Source organism: Scyliorhinus torazame, chromosome 13 (genome assembly GCF_047496885.1).
Source record: "Scyliorhinus torazame isolate Kashiwa2021f chromosome 13, sScyTor2.1, whole genome shotgun sequence".
Lineage (NCBI taxonomy): Eukaryota > Metazoa > Chordata > Chondrichthyes > Carcharhiniformes > Scyliorhinidae > Scyliorhinus > Scyliorhinus torazame.
This window is the reverse complement of record NC_092719.1, coordinates 97841680-97860608: the sequence shown is the minus strand read 5'-3', so window position 1 is coordinate 97860608 and position 18929 is coordinate 97841680. Positions and strand designations below refer to the sequence as shown.

The window sequence follows — 18929 nt, the reverse complement described above, 5'->3', positions numbered from 1 at the left end:
TGGGAGACTCTTGGACCAGAAGGCATCGTCTCAGAATAAAGGGATGCCAATATGAGGAGGAATGTCATCTCTCAGGGTTTTGAGTTTTTGGAACTTCTTGCCACAGAGAGCTGTGGGAACAGAGACCATTTCAGACTGAGGTAGATAGATTCTTCATCAGTTAGGGAATCGAGGGCTATGGGGAAAGGGCAGGAAAGTGGACGGAAGAATTTCGGATCAGCAATGGTCCTATTGAATGGTGGAGCAGGCTCGAGGAGCTGAACGGCCTTCTCCTATTCCTATTTCTTATGGTCTTCTGGTTAACATTTTGAGGCGTATGAATCTTGGTATTTCCAACAGACTAGACCACCCCCACTTTCTCCCCCCCCCTCCCCCAATGCCAGAGTGATGTTTACAGTTTAGCCCTTGATGTCCTCATTAACACTGCACAGTTCAAGAACTTCTGTGACTTTTGACACTTGAAGTTGGTTTATACTTTCACTGAGGAAGATACCTGAACTGGTTAAAGAGGGTGACATGGCGACATCATCCCAGCTGCATTGGGAGGACTGTGCCTAACTATCTCTTTCAGATACTGTCCTTATCAATGATCATGCGCTCCTCTTGATGTTTTTGTCTTGTTTTGTCGAACATGCCAAACATTTTAAGATCTTATTTTGTGTTCACAGAACACTTGAATTCAGACTTCATTCAATTCCTTCTGAATGTGATTGAGGATGGGTTATCATCTGATTCCACGGAACAACTCCCAGACCTGTTTACAAATGTGCTGCTCTCTTTTAATCTCCACATGCTCGGTAAGTTACTGTCAGACATTTCAGACAGACGGGCAGGGATCCCGCATCAGAAAGTCCTCATCGCAATTTTGAGCATAAGCAACCTGTACTGAATAAAACTCTTTCGGCACTTTCCAGCAAACTGTACCTTAGTTGATGATTGGAGATTTTGCTTGAAGAGTGATGGCCTCAGTGCCCACCAACACATCAGAATCAATGACTGGGGACAGGATGCTCTTTTTGTTAGCTTTATAAATTATTCCATGAGCTGCAAACATCACTGGTAAGGTGATTTGTTGCCTATCTCTAATCCCTGAAAGAGGTAGGAGGGGGTAGGCACCTGGGGTTGATGGGACCACCTCCCTCCCAGTTCATAGCAACAGGGTGGTAATGTTCCAGGACAGACGAACACAGATCCATCTACCAGAGGCTGAGAGCGAAAGGGAGAAAATTGATTTGTTCACCAGTATGTGACTTCCTGTTTTCTATCACTCCCAGTGCTCCTACTCTATCACTCCCAGGGCTGTCTGCAGTTTCATAATTAGCATTGGAAGAGTGGGAATGTAAAGGTGGATTTAATGGGAAAAGCAGCTTCTTAGCCTGCAAGGGTTAAATGGTATAAGAGTGAGGTAAACATTAGGTCAGGACAGATTGATTGCCAGTTTGACACCGCTAACTGCAACAGTGCAGGAACACGGCTAATATAGATTTTTTAAAGAAGTGCGAGAATTGTTGATATTTATTTTAACTTGTTTTGAATGCTGCAAATTAGCTTGAGCTGTTGCAGTGCTGTTGGAAGTTCCCTTAAATAATAAACCCCAAAACGTGATGGGAATGAGGCTGCACAATTGGATCAAGTTGAAGAGCTGTGACCAGAATGCAGCATGTGTTGTGTTGGTGCAGATTTCTCCTGTGCGGCAGAATTAAATCTGCTTCCAGAGATATTGAATTCAGGTACATGCGACCAACTCTTGGTCCACTGCATTTGTATCCTGACAGGTAGATAATGTAAGTAGGAATAAAAAGATTTTTAATTGGAGTGATAACCTGATGGTATTCTTTACTAAATTTAGCAGTGCGATGCAACTTTTTAGAATCTTTTATGGATGTTTATAGACACTAAATGGTTTTACACACTAAATATTGAACAGATTGCAGTTTAAGGTGGTGCACAGGGTGCATATGACTCGGGCGAGAATGAGTGGGTTCTTTCAGGGGGTAGCAAATGAATGTGAGAGATGGACGTGGGACAGCGAATCACATGCACATGTTTTGGGGTTGTGAAAAATTGGAAAGATTCTGGGCGGGAGTGTTCGCGGTTGTTGTGTTATGTAATTTGGAATAACACAAGCTGCCACTTGATGCAGTTTTGAGTAAAAAATGCACCAGACTTTGAAGTGAGTTCAATGTGTTTTATAGAACTATTAGCACAATTCTCAATGAGTTCGACTCTCTGCTAATCTAAATGTAGTAACTCAGTCTAACTGAACCAGCCTTGCTCTAAGCCACGTGCTGGGGTGTGATGCTGAGGATACACCCTGTCTCACTCTGTAGATGTTGGTCTGTGGAAAGAGGCGGGGTGTGAGTGGCTCATCCCTTTTATAGTGAGTTACCACCCCTGAGTGTCCAGACTGCTCATTGGTTGTGTCCTATTCTATGTGTTCATCAGCTGCATGTTTCCATATCATGACATCTCCCCTTTTTTAAAAATGTTTTGTTGGCGTATGTGAATGTATTTACACGGTTGCGGCTCTGCAGAGCTAAGTCGCACGTTCGGCAGCTCCCGCTTGGAACAGACTTTTGGGCTCTTTTCAGGGCCCCCAACGGAATTTTTTCGACATTTCCCGGTGTGGGAAGACGATTGCAATATTCCCCCGACAGTGTATGGCTTGGACCAGGAGCGGCGCGACTAAAGAAGTGGTGGTGAACCCAAACAAAGTGTGAGGGAAGAAGAGCAAGATGGCGGCGGGTGGGGACCAGGCAGCGTGGATGTAGGGGCGCAGGAGCAGCAGGAGGTTATCCAGCGCTGCTTCAGGGAGCTCAAAGCTGACCTGCTGGAGCCGATGAAGGCTTCCATTGATAAGCTGCTGGAGGCCCAGACGGCCCAGGGGGTGGCGATCCGCGAGGTCCGACAAAAGATCTGGTTTAGGGGCTGGTTTAGCACACTGGACTAAGTCGCTGGCTTTTAAAGCAGACCAAGGCAGGCCAGCAGCACAGCACGGTTCAATTCCCGTACCAGCCTCCCCAAACAGGCGCCGGAATGTGGCGACTAGGGGCTTTTCACAGGTAACTTCATTGAAGCCTACTTGTGACAATAAGCGATTTTCATTTCATATCATTTCAAGATCTCAGATAACGAGGACGAGATCTTGGGCCTAGCGGGAAAGGTGGAGGCGCACGAGGCGCTCCACAAGAAATGGCAGGAACGGTTCGAGGAGATGGAGAATCGGTCGAGGCGGAGGAATCTGCGGATTCTGGGCCTCCCGGAGGGGCTGGAGAGGTCGGACGTGGGGGCCTATGTGGTCACCATGTTAAAGTCGCTGATGGGAGTTGGGTCCTTCCAGGGGCCCCTGGAGCTGGAAGGGGCCCATAGAGTGCTGGCGAGGAGGCCCAAGGCTAACGAGCCGCCGCGGGCGGTGCTGGTGCGGTTTCATCGGTTCGCTGATCGGGAGTGCATACTCAGGTGGACCAAGAAAGAGAGGAGCAGCAGGTGGGAGAACACGGAGTTTTGAATATATCAGGACTGGAGTGCGGAGGTGGCGAAGAAGAGGGCCGGGTACAACCGGGCGAAGGCGGTGCTGCACAGGAAGGGGGTGAAGTTTGGCATGTTGCAGCCGGCGCGACTGTGGGTTACCTACAAGGACCGGCACCATTATTTTGAGTCCCCGGAGGAGGCGTGGGCCTTTGTTCAGGCCGAGAAGCTGGACACAAACTGAGGGTCGGGATGGGTGGTCGGGGATTGTTGTTGGTGTGTTACATTTTGAGGGGGGGGTTCTTTGCTCTGGTTTCTTTTTGGTTCGGTGTGGGTGGTTAGGGTGGGTTGGGCACAGTTTTAGTTGGGTCTGTCGGGTGGGCTCTTGGAGGGGGTAAGTAAATGGAGTAGGGGTGGATGGCCGGAGGGGGGATGGGGCCCCGCGGGGGAGGGGGAGGCCCGAGTCGGGGGTGAGGGGACTGGGCCTGTAAAAGGAGCTGCGTCAGAGGTGGCGGGGCCGGGCAGGTGGAAAGCGCGGGCTTTTTCCCGCGCGGAAGGCTGGAGGGGGCGGGGCCAGGGCAGGGAAGCGAGGGATGTTTCCCGCGCTTGGGATGGAAGGGGAAGGCGGACAGCCTGTGGATGGGTAATGGAGGAGGAGGGTATGTCCCACAATGGGAGGAGTCGAAGGAGAGGCGGGAGTGGCCGGGGTCAGCAGGAGTCAGCTGACTTGCGGGGATACAATGGAGGGAGCAAAGCAGCTAGGATGGGTCCTAGCTGGAGGGGGGAGAACCGGGTTGCTGCTGGTATGGTCAAGGGGGAGCTGGAGCGAGTAGAGGGGGTTGGGAGGTGGTTGGGACGGGGGTCTGCCGCCGTGGGGAACGGACCGGGCGTGGGGTGTGGGCGCGTGGCTGGCTGAGGAGGGGTTATGGCTAGTCGGCGGGGGAGGGGGGTGTGTAGCCCCCTGATCCGGCTGATAACCTGGAATGTAAGGGGTCTGAAGTGTTCGCGCACCTGAAGGGGCTGATGGCAGATGTGGTCATGCTCCAGGAGACAGACCTGAAGGTGGCAGACCAGGTAAGATTGAGGAAGGGGTTGGTAGGTCAGGTGTTTAATTCGGGGCTAGATGCCAAAAATCAGGGTGGTGGCGATCTTGGTGGGAAAGAGGGTGTCGTTCGAGGCGTCGAGCATTGTTTCAGACAATGGCGGCAGGTATGTAATGGTAAGTGGTAAGCTGCAAGGGGAGGGGGTGGTGCTGGTCAACGTGTACGCCCCGAACTGGGACGATGCTGGTTTTATGCGGCGCATGTTGGGTCAGATCCCGGACTTGGAAGTGGGGGGCCTGATAATGGGGGGCGACTTGGATCTGGCACTGGATCACTCCAGGTCTAGGACAGGTAGGAAGCCGGTGGCGGCTAAAGTGCTGAGGGGGTTTATGGACCAGATGGGAGAGGTGGACCCTTGGAGATTTGCAAGGCTGGGGTCTAGGGAATTTTCATTCTTCTCGCACGTTCATAAGGCTTATTCCCGGATCAACTTTTTTATTATGAGTAGGGCGCTGATAGCGAGAGTAGAGGATACCGAGTACTCGGCGATAGGTAGACCTAGAGCTGGGGGAGGAGAGGGACCAGCGCCCGTTGTGGCGCTTGGAGGTCGGGCTGTTGGCGGACGAGGAGGTGAGTGAGCAGTTCCGAGGGAGCATAGAGAGATACCTGGAGGCCAACGATAACGGGGAGGTCCGAGTGGGGAAGGTCTTGGAGGCGCTGAAGGCAGTGGTTAAGGGAGAGCTGATCTCCATTAGGGCCCACAAGGAGAGGAGAGAGCAGAGGGAGAGGCTGGTGGGGGAGATGGTGAGGGTAGACAGGAGTTATGCGGAGGTGCCTGAGGAGGGACTGTTGAGGGAGAGGCGTAGCCTTCAGGCCGAATTTGACCTGTTGACCACTAGGAAGGCGGAGACTCAGTGGAGGAAGGCCCAGGGGGCGATTTATGAGTATGGGGAAAAGGCAAGGCGCATCAGCTTCGGAAGCGGGACGCAGCTAGGGAGATCGGGGGAGTGTGGTGCGGGGTTGGCATCAATGGGGTCTTCAGGGACTTTTATGAGGAACTGTATCAGTCCGAGCCCCCACTGGAGGAGGGAGGGATGGGCCACTTTCTGGACCAATTGAGGTTTCCGAAGGTGGAGGAGGGACTCGTGGCGGGATTAGGGGCCTCGATTGGACTGGAGGAGCTGGCCAAAGGGATAGGGAGCATTCAGGCGGGGAAGGCACCGGGGCGGGATGGTTTCCCAGTCGAATTCTACAAAAAATATGTGGACCTGTTGTGCCCGTTGCTAGTTAGGACCTTCAATGAGGCAAGGGAGGGGGAGCTTTGCCCCCGACGATGCCCCGGGCACTGATCTCCTTGATCCTGAAGCGGGACAAGGATCCCCTGCAGTGTGGGTCTGACAGGCCGATTTCCTTGTTAAATGTTGATGCCAAGGTGCTGGCGAAGGTCTTAGCCACGAGAATTGCAGATTGTGTGCCGCAGGTGATCCATGAAGACCAGACGGGGTTCGTGAAGGGGAGGCAGTTGAACGCGAATGTGCGGAGGCTCCTGAACGTTATTATGATGCCGGCAAGGGAGGGGGAGGCGGAGATAGTGGTGGCGATGGACGCTGAGAAGGCCTTCGATGGGGTAGAGTGGGGGTACTTGTGGGAGGTGCTGAAGAGGTTCGGGTTTGGGGAGGGGTTTGTCAGGTGGGTTAGGCTGTTGTACGAGGTCCCGATGGCGAGTGTGGCCACGAACAAGAGGAGGTCTGAGTACTTTCGGTTGCATTGAGGGACGAGGCAGGGGTGTCCCCTGTCCCCCCTGCTCTTCGCACTGGCGATTGAACCCCTGACTATGGCACTGAGGGAGTCGAGGAACTGGAGGGGGTTGGTGCAGGGTGGGGAGGAGCATAGGGTGTCGCTCTATGCAGACGACTTGCTGCTATATGTGGCGGACCCAGTGGGGGGAATGCCGGAGGTAATGAGGATCCTCAGGGAGTTCGGGGATTTCTCAGGGTACAAGCTCAACATGGGGAAGAGCGAGCTGTTCGTGGTTCACCCAGGGGACCAGGAGAGGGGAATTGGCGAGCTCCCACTAAAAAGGGCGGAGAGGAGCTTCAGGTATTTGGGGGTCCAGGTGGCCAGGAGCTGGGGGGCCCTGCATAGGCTTAATTTCACGAGGCTAGTGGAGCAAATGGAGGAGGAGTTTAAGAGGTGGGATGCGTTGCCGCTGTCCCTGGCGGGTAGGGTGCAGTCAGTTAAGATGACGGTGCTCCCAAGGTTTTTGTTCCTGTTGAGGTGCCTCCCCATTCTTATTCCGAAGGCCTTCTTTATGCGGGTCACCAGGAGCATAACGGGGTTTGTGTGGGCGCGAGGGACTCCAAAGGTGAGAAGGATGTTCCTGGAGCGGAGTAGGGATGGGGGGGGCTGGCACTGCCCGCCCTCTGTGGGTATTACTGGGCCGCCAATGTGGCGATGGTGCGCAAGTGGGTGATGGAGGGGTGGGGGCTGCATGGAAGAGGCTGGAGACGGCATCTTGTGAGAGTACGAGTCTGGAGGCGCTGGCAACGGCGCCGCTGCCGCTCCCTCCAATGAGGTATACCACGAGCCCGGTGGTGGCGGCTACCCTCAAAATCTGGGGGCAGTGAAGGTGGCACAGGGGGGGGGGAAGTGGGGTCCTCGGTGTGGATCCCAATACGGGAGAACCACCGGTTTGTCCCAGGGAGAATAGATGGAGGGTTTTCGGGGTGGCACAGCGCAGGGATAAGAAGGTTGGGGGACCAGTTTGTGGATGGGAAGTTCGCGAGCCTGGGTGAATTGGAGGAGAAGTATGGGCTCCCCCCCCCCGGGGAACACCTTTAGGTATTTACAGGTAAGGGCGTTTGCCAGGCGGCAAGTGGTGGAGTTCCCGCGGCTGCTGCCACGCACAGTACAGGACAGGGTGCTCTCGGGGGGTGGGTGGGAGTGGGGAAGATCTCGGAAACTTACCAAGTGATGCAGGAGGAGGAGGAGGCCTCGGTGGTGGAGTTGAAAGGTAAGTGGGAGGAGGAGTTGGGCGAGGAGATCGAGGAGGGGACGTGGGCAGATGCCCTTGAGAGGGTGAACTCTTTCTCTTCGTGCGAGAGGCTCAGCCTCATACAGTTTAAGGTGCTGCACAGGGCACACATGACCGGGACAAGGATGAGCCGGTTCTTTGGGGGTGAGGACAGGTGTGTTAGGTGCTCAGGAAGCACACCCACATGTTCTGGGCATGCCCAACGCTGGAGGAATTTTGGAAGGGCGTAGCGAGGACAGTGTCGAGGGTGGTAGGATCCAGGGTCAAACCGGGCTGGGGGCTCGCAATATTTGGGGTTGCAGAGGAGCCGGGAGTGCAGGAGGCGAAAGAGGCTGGTATTCTTGCCTTTGCGTCCCTGGTAGCCCGGTGAAGGATTCTTCTTCAGTGGAAGGATGCGAGGCCCCCAAGCGTGGAATCCTGGATCAACGATATGACTGGGTTTATTAAATTGGAGAGGGTGAAATTTGCCTTCAGGGGATCGGTGCAAGGGTTCTTCAGGTGGTGGCAACCGTTCTTGGACTTCCTTGCAGAGCGTTAGAAGATGGTCAGCAGCAGCAACCCGGGGGGGGGGGTGGGGGTTCTATTTTATTTTTGTTTGTCTACACTGGGTGTATATATTTGCTCTGTTCGCTGTGTGTTAATTCGGGGTGTTAATTTATTATTTATGTATAGGGGGAGGGGGGCCCGGGGGTTGTTTTCTTTTGTTCTGTTTTTAATTCTATTGGGTTCCTTTTTCATTTTGTTGTTGATATTTTGTGAGAACCTCAATAAAAATTATTTTTTTAAAAAGTGAATGTATTTACCTGTGAATGAGTCTGTCTAACGTGACTGACGGAGGACAACAGAACAGAGCAAACAAAACAAACGTTCACAAGTCCAGTCTCTGAGGCTTGCTTCTGATCCTGGTCGACCACCGGAGAGCGGGCGGATGGAAGCCTGACTGGTGGCCTTGTGGTGCGAGGTATCAGGAGGTGGAAATTCAACATATGGAAATGGAGGAGAAAGTGGTTGCGGGCAGGCAACTTTGTGCAGTGCCCGTCGATTCCTTCGCATGATGGAGCCATCAGCCATACGTACAACATAAGAGTGGGGCGCGGCCTGTCGAACAACGACAGCCGGGACAGACCACCCACCATCCGGTATCTTGATCCTGACAGTGTCTGCCAGGGATAGCACGGCCAGATCGGTGGCATGGGCATCAAAGCCCTGCTTTTGACGGTCTCTGAGCTGCTGCACCTTCTGCAGCACCGGGAGGTGATCCAGGTTGGGCAGGCGCATGGCTGGAAGCATCATCCGCAGGTCCCTGTTCATCAGGAGTTGAGCCGGCGACTTGCGAGTGGACAATGGAATCACCCTGTACGCGAGCAGTGCAAGGTGTATGTTGGAAGCAGAGTCCGCGGCCTTGCAGATGAGCTGTTTCACAATGTGCACCCCTTTCTCGACTTTTCCATTGGACTGCGGATAGTGCGGGCTGAAGGTGACATGCTGGAAATTGTATGACCTGGCAAACGTGGACCATTCTCGGCTGCTAAAGCACAGACCATTGTCGCTCATGACGGTGATTGGGATGACATGCCTTGGGAACGTCTCCTTACAGGCTTTGATGACGGTCCGAGAGATGAGGTCCGGGAGCTTCAGCATCTCAGGGTAATTTGAGAAATAGTCAATGATCAATACGTAGTCATGATCATTCGCATGAAAGAGGTCGATGCCAACCTTGGACCACGGAGAGGTCACTATGTCATGCTGTTGGAGCGTCTCCTTGCTCTGCACTGGCTGGAACCGCTGACAGGTAGCATAGTTCAGGGCCATGTTCGTGATGTCCTGGCTGATGCCGGGCCAGTAGACAGTTTGCCGGGCTCTGCGTCTGCACTTCTCGACGCCCAGTTGTCCCTCATGAATCTGGGGCAGCACCAAGCTCTGGAGACTGAGCGGAATGATAATCCTGTCCAGCTTGAGGATACCGTCAATCACCGTCCGGTCATCCTTCACATTGTAAAATTGTGGGCACTGCCCTTTCTGCCAGCCATTGGTGAGGTTGTGGATGACGCGCTGCAAGAGGGGGTCTTTGGCTGTCTCATCACGGATGAGAACTACCTTCTCATCTGTCGCCGGGAGAGTGCTAGCACACAGCTGCACCTGCGGTTCGATGTGCTGGATGATCTCCAGCGGCTCACTGGGCAAGGTGACGGAGCGGGACAATGCATCAACGATGATGAGACCCTTGTCAGGTGTGTACACCAGGTTGAAGTCATTCCCCCTAAGTTTAAGCAGGATTCTCTGCAACCGAGGCGTCATGTTGTTCAGGTCCTTGTGGGTGATGTGGACCAGAGGCCTATGATCCGTCTCGACAGTGAATGTCGACAGGCCGTAGACATAATCATGAAATTTGAGGATGCCGGTGAGAAGACCCAAGCACTCCTTCCCAATCTGAGCATATCTGGTTTCAGTGGCCTTGATGCATAGAACATAGAACATAGAACGATACAGCGCAGTACAGGCCCTTCGGCCCACGAAGTTGCACCAAAACAAAAGCCATCTAACCTACACTATGCCATTATCATCCATATGTTTATCCAATAAACTTTTAAATGCCCTCAATGTTGGCGAGTTCACTACTGTAGCAGGTAGGGCATTCCACGGCCTCACTACTCTTTGCGTAAAGAACCTACCTCTGACCTCTGTCCTATATCTATTACCCCTCAGTTTAAAGCTATGTCCCCTCGTGCCAGCCATTTCCATCCGCGGGAGAAGGCTCTCACTGTCCACCCTATCTAACCCCCTGATCATTTTGTATGCCTCTATTAAGTCTCCTCTTAACCTTCTTCTCTCCAACGAAAACAACCTCAAGTCCATCAGCCTTTCCTCATAAGATTTTCCCTCCATACCAGGCAACATCCTGGTAAATCTCCTCTGCACTCACTCCAAAGCCTCCACGTCCTTCCTATAATGCGGTGACCAGAACTGTACGCAATACTCCAAATGCGAACTCAATCCCTCTACCAATAAAGGCCAACAGTCCATAGGCCTTCTTCACAACCCTATCAACCTGGGTGGCAACTTTCAGGGATTTATGTACATGGGCACCTAGATTCCTCTGCTCATCCACACTTCCATGAACTTTACCATTAGCCAAATATTCCGCATTCCTGTTATTCCTTCCAAAGTGAATCACCTCACACTTCTCTACATTAAACTCCATTTGCCACCTCTCAGCCCAGCTCTGCAGCTTATCTATATCCCTCTGTAACCTGCTACATCCTTCCACACTATCGACAACACCACCGACTTTAGTATCGTCTGCAAATTTACTCACCCACCCTTCTGCGCCTTCCTCTAGGTCATTGATAAAAATGACAAACAGCAACGGCCCCAGAACAGATCCTTGTGGTACACCACTTGTAACTGAACTCCATTCTGAACATTTCCCATCAACCACCGCCCTCTGTCTTCTTTCAGCTAGCCAATTTCTGATCCACATCTCTAAATCACCCTCAATCCCCAGCCTCCGTATTTTCTGCAATAGCCTATCGTGGGGAACCTTATCAAACGCTTTACTGAAATCCATATACACCACATCAACTGCTCTACCCTCGTCTACCTGTTCAGTCACCTTCTCAAAGAACTCGATAAGGTTTGTGAGGCATGACCTACCCTTAACAAAGCCATGCTGACTATCCCTGATCATATTATTCCTATCTAGATGATTATAAATCTTGTCTCTTATAATCCCCTCCAAGACTTTACCCACTACAGACGTGAGGCTCACCGGTCTATAGTTGCCGGGGTTGTCTCTGCTCCCCTTTTTGAACAAAGGGACCACATTTGCTATCCTCTAGTCCTCTGGCACTATTCCTGTAGCCAATGATGACATAAAAATCAAAGCCAAAGGTCCAGCAATCTCTTCCCTAGCCTCCCAGAGAATCCTAGGATAAATTCCATCACGACCCGGGGACTTATCTATTTTCAGCCTGTCCAGAATTGCCAACACCTCTTCCCTACGTACCTCAATGCCATCTATTCTATTAGCCTGGGTCTCAGCATTCTCCTCCACAACATTATCTTTTTCCTGAGTGAATACTGATGAAAAATATTCATTTAGTGTCTCGCCTATCTCTTCAGACTCCACACACAACTTCCCATCCCTGTCCTTGACTGGTCCTACTCTTTCCCTAGTCATTCGCTTATTCCTGACATACCTATAGAAAGCTTTTGGGTTTTCCTTGATCCTACCTGCCAAATACTTCTCATGTCCCCTCCTTGCTCGTCTTAGCTCTCTCTTTAGATCCTTCCTCGCTACCTTGTAATTATCCATCGCCCCAACTGAAACTTCACACCTCATCTTCACATAGGCCTCCTTCTTCCTCTTAACAAGAGATTCCACTTCTTTGGTAAACCACGGTTCCCTCGCTCGACGCCTTCCTCCCTGCCTGACCGGTACATACTTATCAAGAACACGCAGTAGCTGATCCTTGAACAAGCTCCACTTATCCAGTGTGCCCAACACTTGCAGCCTACTTCTCCACCTTATCCCCCCCAAGTCACGTCTAATGGCATCATAATTGCCCTTCCCCCAGCTATAACTCTTGCCCTGCGGTGTATACTTATCGCTTTCCATCATTAACGTAAACGTCACCGAATTGTGGTCACTGTCCCCAAAGTGCTCTCCTACCTCCAAATCCAACACCTGGCCTGGTTCATTACCCAAAACCAAATCCAACGTGGCCTCGCCTCTTGTTGGCCTGTCAACATATTGTGTCAGGAAACCCTCCTGCACACACTGTACAAAAAACGACCGATCTAATGTAGTCAAACTATATCTTTTCCAGTCAATATTTGGAAAGTTAAAGTCTCCCATAATAACTACCCTGTTACTTTCGCTCTTATCCAGGATCATCCTCGCCATCCTTTCCTCTACATCCCTAGAACTATTAGGAGGCCTATAGAAGACTCCCAACAGGGTGACCTCTCCTTTCATGTTTCTAACCTCAGCCCATACTACCTCGGAAGATGAGTCCCCATCTAGCATCCTCTCCGCCACCGTAATACTGCTCTTGACTAGCAGCGCCACACCTCCCCCTCTTTTGCCTCCTTCTCTGAGCTTACTAAAACACCTAAACCCCGGAACCTGCAACATCCATTCCTGTCCCTGCTCTATCCATGTCTCCGAAATGGCCACAACATCGAAGTCCCAGGTACCAACCCATGCTGCCAGTTCCCCTACCTTATTTCGTATACTCCTGGCATTGAAGTAGACACACTTCAAACCACCTACCTGAACACTGGCCCCCTCCTGCGACGTCAAATCTGTGCTCCTGACCTCTATACTCTCATTCTCCCTTACCCTAAAACTACAATCCAGGTTCCCATGCCCCTGCTGCATTAGTTTAAACCCCCCCAAAGAGCACTAACAAATCTCCCCCCCAGGATATTTGTGCCCCTCAGGTTCAGATGTAGACCATCCTGTCTGTAGAGGTCCCACCTTCCCCAGAAAGATCCCCAGTTATCCAGAAATCTGAATCCCTCCTGCCTGCACCATCCCTGTAGCCACGTGTTTAATTGCTCTCTCTCCCTATTCCTCATCTCACTATCACGTGGCACGGGCAACAACCCAGAGATAACAACTCTGTTTGTTCTAGTTCTGAGCTTCCATCCTAGCTCCCTGAAAGCCTGCCTGACATCCTTGTCCCCTTTCCTACCTATGTCGTTAGTGCCAATGTGGACCACGACTTGGAGCTGCTCCCCCTCCCCCTTAAGGACCCGGAAAACACGATCCGAGACATCACGTACCCTTGCACCTGGGAGGCAACATACCAAACGTGAGTCTCTCACGCTCCCACAAAATCTCCTATCTGTGCCCCTGACTATCGAGTCCCCAATTACTAATGCTCTGCTCCTCTCCCCCCTTCCCTTCTGAGCAACAGGGACAGACTCCGTGCCAGAGGCCCGTACCCCATGGCTTACCCCTGGCATGTCGCCCCCCCCACAAGTATCCAAAGCGGTATACTTGTTTCTCAGGGGAACGACCGCAGGGGATCCCTGCACTGACTGCTTCTTCCCAGTCCCTCTTACAGTTACCCATCTATCTCCAATCTTTGGTGTAACTAATTCCCTGAAGCTGCTATCTATGACCCCCTCTGCCTCCCGAATGATCCAAAGTTCTTCCAACTCCAGCTCCAGTTCCTTAACTCGGTCTTGGAGGAGCTGGAGATGGCAGCACTTCCTGCAGGTAAAATCAGCAGGGACACTAACGGCATCCCTCACCTCAAACATCCTGCAGGAGGAACATTGCACTCCCTTCCCTGCCATCCCTTTAACTTTCTACTAAGATCTGGCTAACAACTAAATTAAATTTTTTAAAAAATAATAATAATAATAATAAAATATGGTACTTACCTCACACCAATAGGTTTTATTATTAGGTTAGAGGAGGAGGGCAGGTGGGAGACACTACACGTGTAGTGTCTCAGGTTTCCTCTCCACCAGAATTTATTGGTGAGGGTCTTCCCAGAAGTCCGCGGGTCGAACTTCCTGTTCCCGCCTTAAACACTAAATTTTTTTTTAAAACAGCAAAGAGGGACCGAAAACGGGACCAGGTAAGTGTTTACCGCTGAAATTGACTAGCCTGCTCCTGTGAAGGTCTCCCAGAAATCACTAACGCACTGCTCCCGCTGAAATCGACTGGCCTGCTCCTGCAAAGACAAGTGTTTTTAAAGGAGAAACTTACCTCCCAGAAATCACTTGCGCACTGCTCCCGCTGAAATTGACTAGCCTGCTCCGCTCCCGCTGAAATCGACTGGCCTGCTCCTGCAAAGACAAGTGTTTTTAAAGGAGAAACTTACCTCCCAGAAATCACTTGCGCACTGCTCCCGCTGAAATTGAGTAGCCTGCTCCGCTCCCGCTGAAATCGAGTGGCCTGCTCCTGCAAAGACAAGTGTTTTTAAAGGAGAAACTTACCTCCCAGAAATCACTTGCGCACTGCTCCCGCTGAAATTGACTAGCCTGCTCCGCTCCCGCTGAAATCGACTCTGGGCACCAGTAGCATAGGCTACTGGTGCCCAGAATGATGTGTCATCTCATTGAAGCAACACCGCACCGATGCCATCCTGACTCGTATCTGTGGATATCTTTGTCTCCTGGTCTGGGTCGAAGAATGACAGGACTTTGAAAACAGCGCGAGGAGAGAGAGAGCCGGGACATTGAAAACAGCGTGGGAGGATAGAGAGCCGGGACATTGAAAACAGCGCGAGAGGAGAGAGAGCCGGGACAGTGAAAACAGCGCGAGAGGAGAGAGAGCCGGGACAGTAAAAACAGCGCGGGAGGAGAGACAGCCGGGACATTGAAAACAGCGCAAGAGGAGAGCGAGCCAGGACAGTGAAAACAGCGCGAGGGGAGAGAGCCGGGACGTTGAAAACAGCACGAGGGGAGAGAGAGCCGGGAGATTTAAAAAGCGCGGGAGGAGAGAGAGCAGGGACAGTGAAACAGCGCGAGGAGAGAGAGCCGGGACAGTGAAAACAGCGCGCGGGGAGAGAGCCGGGAGATTGGAAACAGCGCGGGAGGAGAGAGAGCCGGGACATTGAAAACAGCGCGAGGAGAGAGAGAGCCAGGACATTGAAAACAGCGTGAGGGGAGAGAGAGCCGGGACATTGAAAACAGCGCGAGAGGAGAGAGAGAGCCGGGACACTGAAAACAGCGCGAGAGGAGAGAAAGCCGGGAGATTTAAAAAGCGCGGGAGGAGAGAGAGCCGGAAGATTTAAAAAGCGCGGGAGATTTAAAAATCGCGGGAGGAGAGAGAGCCGGGACATTGAAAACAGCGCGAGAGGAGAGAGAGCCGGGAGGTTTAAAAAGCGCGGGAGATTTAAAAAGTGCGGGAGCTGCGAGTCAGAGCGGAGATTTAAAAAGATCGCGGCCTAATTTCGGGAGCCGTTCGGAGGAGGAGGAGCAGTCTCTGTCAGGGAGAGAACCTGAGAACATCTCAGAAACTCAGAAGGTAAGTAAGTGATTTTTACTCATTTTTACTTTTATACCTTTTTCAAATTGTGTGTGTCGGGGGGGGAAAACTGAAGTGACATCACAGAAAAGCTGTGACCTGAGTGGCTGGTTGGGAATCTACACTAAATTAAAAAAATTAAGCATTGGTAACTAAATAAACATAATTACTTAATTATAATTTAGAGGGGTATCTAAGCCAGAGATCGGAGAGTACTATATTTAGCTTTCACATTTATATTAGAAATCTGGTGCTAGGAAACAGATAGTTAACAGTAACTTTAAAAATAAATTTGTTTTAACTTTTAATTTTAATTAATTGACGCAATGTCAGTTGGAGAGGTGCAGTGCTCTGATTGTGAGATGTGGCAGGTCCAGGAGGCTTCCAGCGTCCCGGATTGCTTCATCTGCAGAAAGTGCACCCAACTGGAGCTCCTCACAGACCGCATGGTTCGGTTGGAGCAGCAATTGGATGCACTTAGGAGCATGCAGGTGGCGGAAAGCGTCATAGATCGCAGTTATATAAATGTGGTCACACCCAAGGTGCAGGCAGAGAAATGGGTGACCACCAGAAAGGGCAGGCAGTCAGTGCAGGAATCCCCTGTGGTTGTCCCCCTCTCGAACAGGTATACCCCTTTGGATACTGTCGGGGGGATAGCCTATCAGGGGAAAACAGCAGCAACCAGAGCAGTGGCACCACGGCTGGCTCTGATGTTCAGAAGGGAGGGTCAAAGCTCAGAAGAGCAATAGTAATAGGGGACTCTATAGTCAGGGGCACAGATAGGCGCTTCTGTGGACGTGAAAGAGACTCCAGGATGGTATGTTGCCTCCCTAGTGCCAGGGTCCAGGATGTCTCCGAACGGGTAGAAGGCATCCTGAAGGGGGAGGGCAAACAGGCAGAGGTCATTGTACATATTGGTACTAACGACATAGGCAGGAAGGGGCATGAGGTCCTGCAGCAGGAGTTCAGGGAGCTAGGCAGAAAGTTAAAAGACAGGACCTCTAGTGTTGTAATCTCGGGATTACTCCCTGTGCCACGTGCCAGTGAGGCTAGAAATAGGAAGATAGAGCAGCTAAACACGTGGCTAAACAGCTGGTGTAGGATGGAGGGTTTCCGTTATCTGGACCACTGGGAGCTCTTCCGGGGCAGGTGTGACCTATATAAGAAGGACGGGTTGCATCTAAACCGGAGAGGCATAAATATCCTGGCCGCGAGGTTTGCTAGTGTCACACGGGAGGGTTTAAACTAGTATGGCAGGGGGGTGGGCATGGGAGCAATAGGTCAGAAGGTGAGAGCATTGAGGGAGAACTAGGGAATAGGGACAGTGTGGCTCTGAGGCAGAGCAGACAGGGAGACGTTGCTGAACACAGCGGGTCTGGTGGCCTGAAGTGCATATGTTTGAATGCAAGAAGCATTACGGGTAAGGCAGATGAACCTAGAGCTTGGATTAGTACTTAGAACTATGATATTGTTGCCATTACAGAGACCTGGTTGAGGGAAGGGCATGATTGGCAGCTAAACGTTCCAGGATTTAGATGTTTCAGGCGGGATAGAGGGGGATGTAAAAGGGGTGGCGGAATTTCCCCAATATTGACTGGGACTTGTGGAATATAAGGAAAGTAGGAAGGAACTTAAGCAAGGAGTCAGGAGGGCTAGAAGGGGTCACGAAAAGTCATTGGCAAATAAGGTTAAGGAAAATCCCAAGGCTTTTTACACGTACATAAAAAGCAAGAGGGTAGCCAGGGAAAGGGTTGGCCCACTGAAGGATAGGCAAGGGAATCTATGTGTGGAGCCAGAGGAAATGGGCGAGGTACTAAATGAATACTTTGCATCAGTATTCACCAAAGAGAAGAAATTGGTAGATGTTGAGTCTGGAAAAGGGTGTGTAGATAGCCTGGGTCACATTGAGATCCAAAAAGACGAGGTGTTGGGTGTCTTAAAAAATATTAAGGTAGCTAAGTCCCCAGGGCCTGATGGGATCTACCCCAGAATACTGAAGGAGGCTGGAGAGGAAATTGCTGAGGCCTTGACAGAAATCTTTGGATCCTCACTGTCTTCAGGTGATGTCCCGGAGGACTGGAGAATAGCCAATGTTGTTCCTCTGTTTAAGAAGGGTAGCAAGGATAATCCAGGGAACCACAGGCAGGTGAGCCTTACTTCAGTGGTAGGGAAATTACCGGAGAGAATTCTTCGAGACAGGATCTACTCCCATTTGGAAGCAAATGGACGTATTAGTGAGAGGCAGCATGGTTTTGTGAAGGGGAGGTCGTGTCTCACTAACTTGATAGAGTTTTTCGAGGAGGTCACTAAGATGATTGATGCAGGTAGGGCAGTGGATGTTGTCTATCTGGACTTCAGTAAGGCCTTTGACAAGGTCCCTCATGGTAGACTAGTACAAAAGGTGAAGTCACACGGGATCAGGGGTGAGCTGGCAAGGTGGATACAGAACTGGCTAGGTCATAGAAGGCAGAGAGTAGCAATGGAAGGATGCGTTTCTAATTGGAGGGCTGTGACCAGTGGTGTTCCACAGGGATCAGTGCTGGGACCTTTGCTCTTTGTAGTATATATAAATGATTTGGAGGAAAATGTAACTGGCCTGATTAGTAAGTTTGCAGACGACACATAGGTTGGTGGAATTGCGGATAGCGATGAGGACTGTCAGAGGATACAGCAGGATTTAGGTTGTTTGGAGACTTGGGCGGAGAGATGGCAGATGGAGTTTAATCCGGACAAATGTGAGGTCATGCATTTTGGAAGGTCTAATGCAGGTAGGGAATATACAGTGAATGGTAGAATCCTCAAGAGTATTGAAAGTCAAAGAGATCTAGGAGTCCACGTCCACAGGTCACTGAAAGGGGCAACACAGGTGGAGAAGGTAGTCAAGAAGGCATACGGCATGCTTGCCTTCATTGGCCGGGGCATTGAGTATAAGAATTGGCAAGTCATGTTGCAGCTGTATAGAACCTTAGTTAGTCCACACTTGGAGTATAGTGTTCAATTCTGGTCACCACACTACCAGAAGGATGTGGAGGCTTTAGAGAGGGGGCAGAAGAGATTTACCAGAATGTTGCCTGGTATGGAGGGCATTAGCTATGAGGAGCGGTTGAATAAACTCGGTTTGTTCTCACTGGAACGAAGGAGGTTGAGGGGCGACCTGATAGAGGTCTACAAAATTATGAGGGGCATAGACAGAGTGGATAGTCAGAGGCTTTTCCCCAGGATAGAGGGGTCAATTACTAGGGGGCATAGGTTTAAGGTGAGAGGGGCAAGGTTTAGAGTAGATGTACGAGGCAAGTTTTTTTACACAGAGGGTAGTGGGTGCCTGGAACTCGCTACCGGAGGAGGTGGTGGAAGCAGGGACGATAGTGACATTTAAGGGGCATCTTGACAAATA

The 18929-nt window shown here is 51.2% G+C and overlaps 1 protein-coding gene across 2 annotated transcripts in view; it reads left to right on the top strand.

Annotated features, from left to right (window-relative positions):
* Positions 1–18929, top strand: part of nckipsd (NCK interacting protein with SH3 domain) — a 429686-nt gene that overhangs the window by 359091 nt on the left and 51666 nt on the right. For both annotated transcript variants that reach the window (XM_072471987.1, XM_072471988.1), the window contains one exon: positions 669–797. In XM_072471987.1, the coding sequence (XP_072328088.1) occupies positions 669–797 (129 nt within the window). The remainder of the gene's footprint in view (positions 1–668; positions 798–18929) is intronic.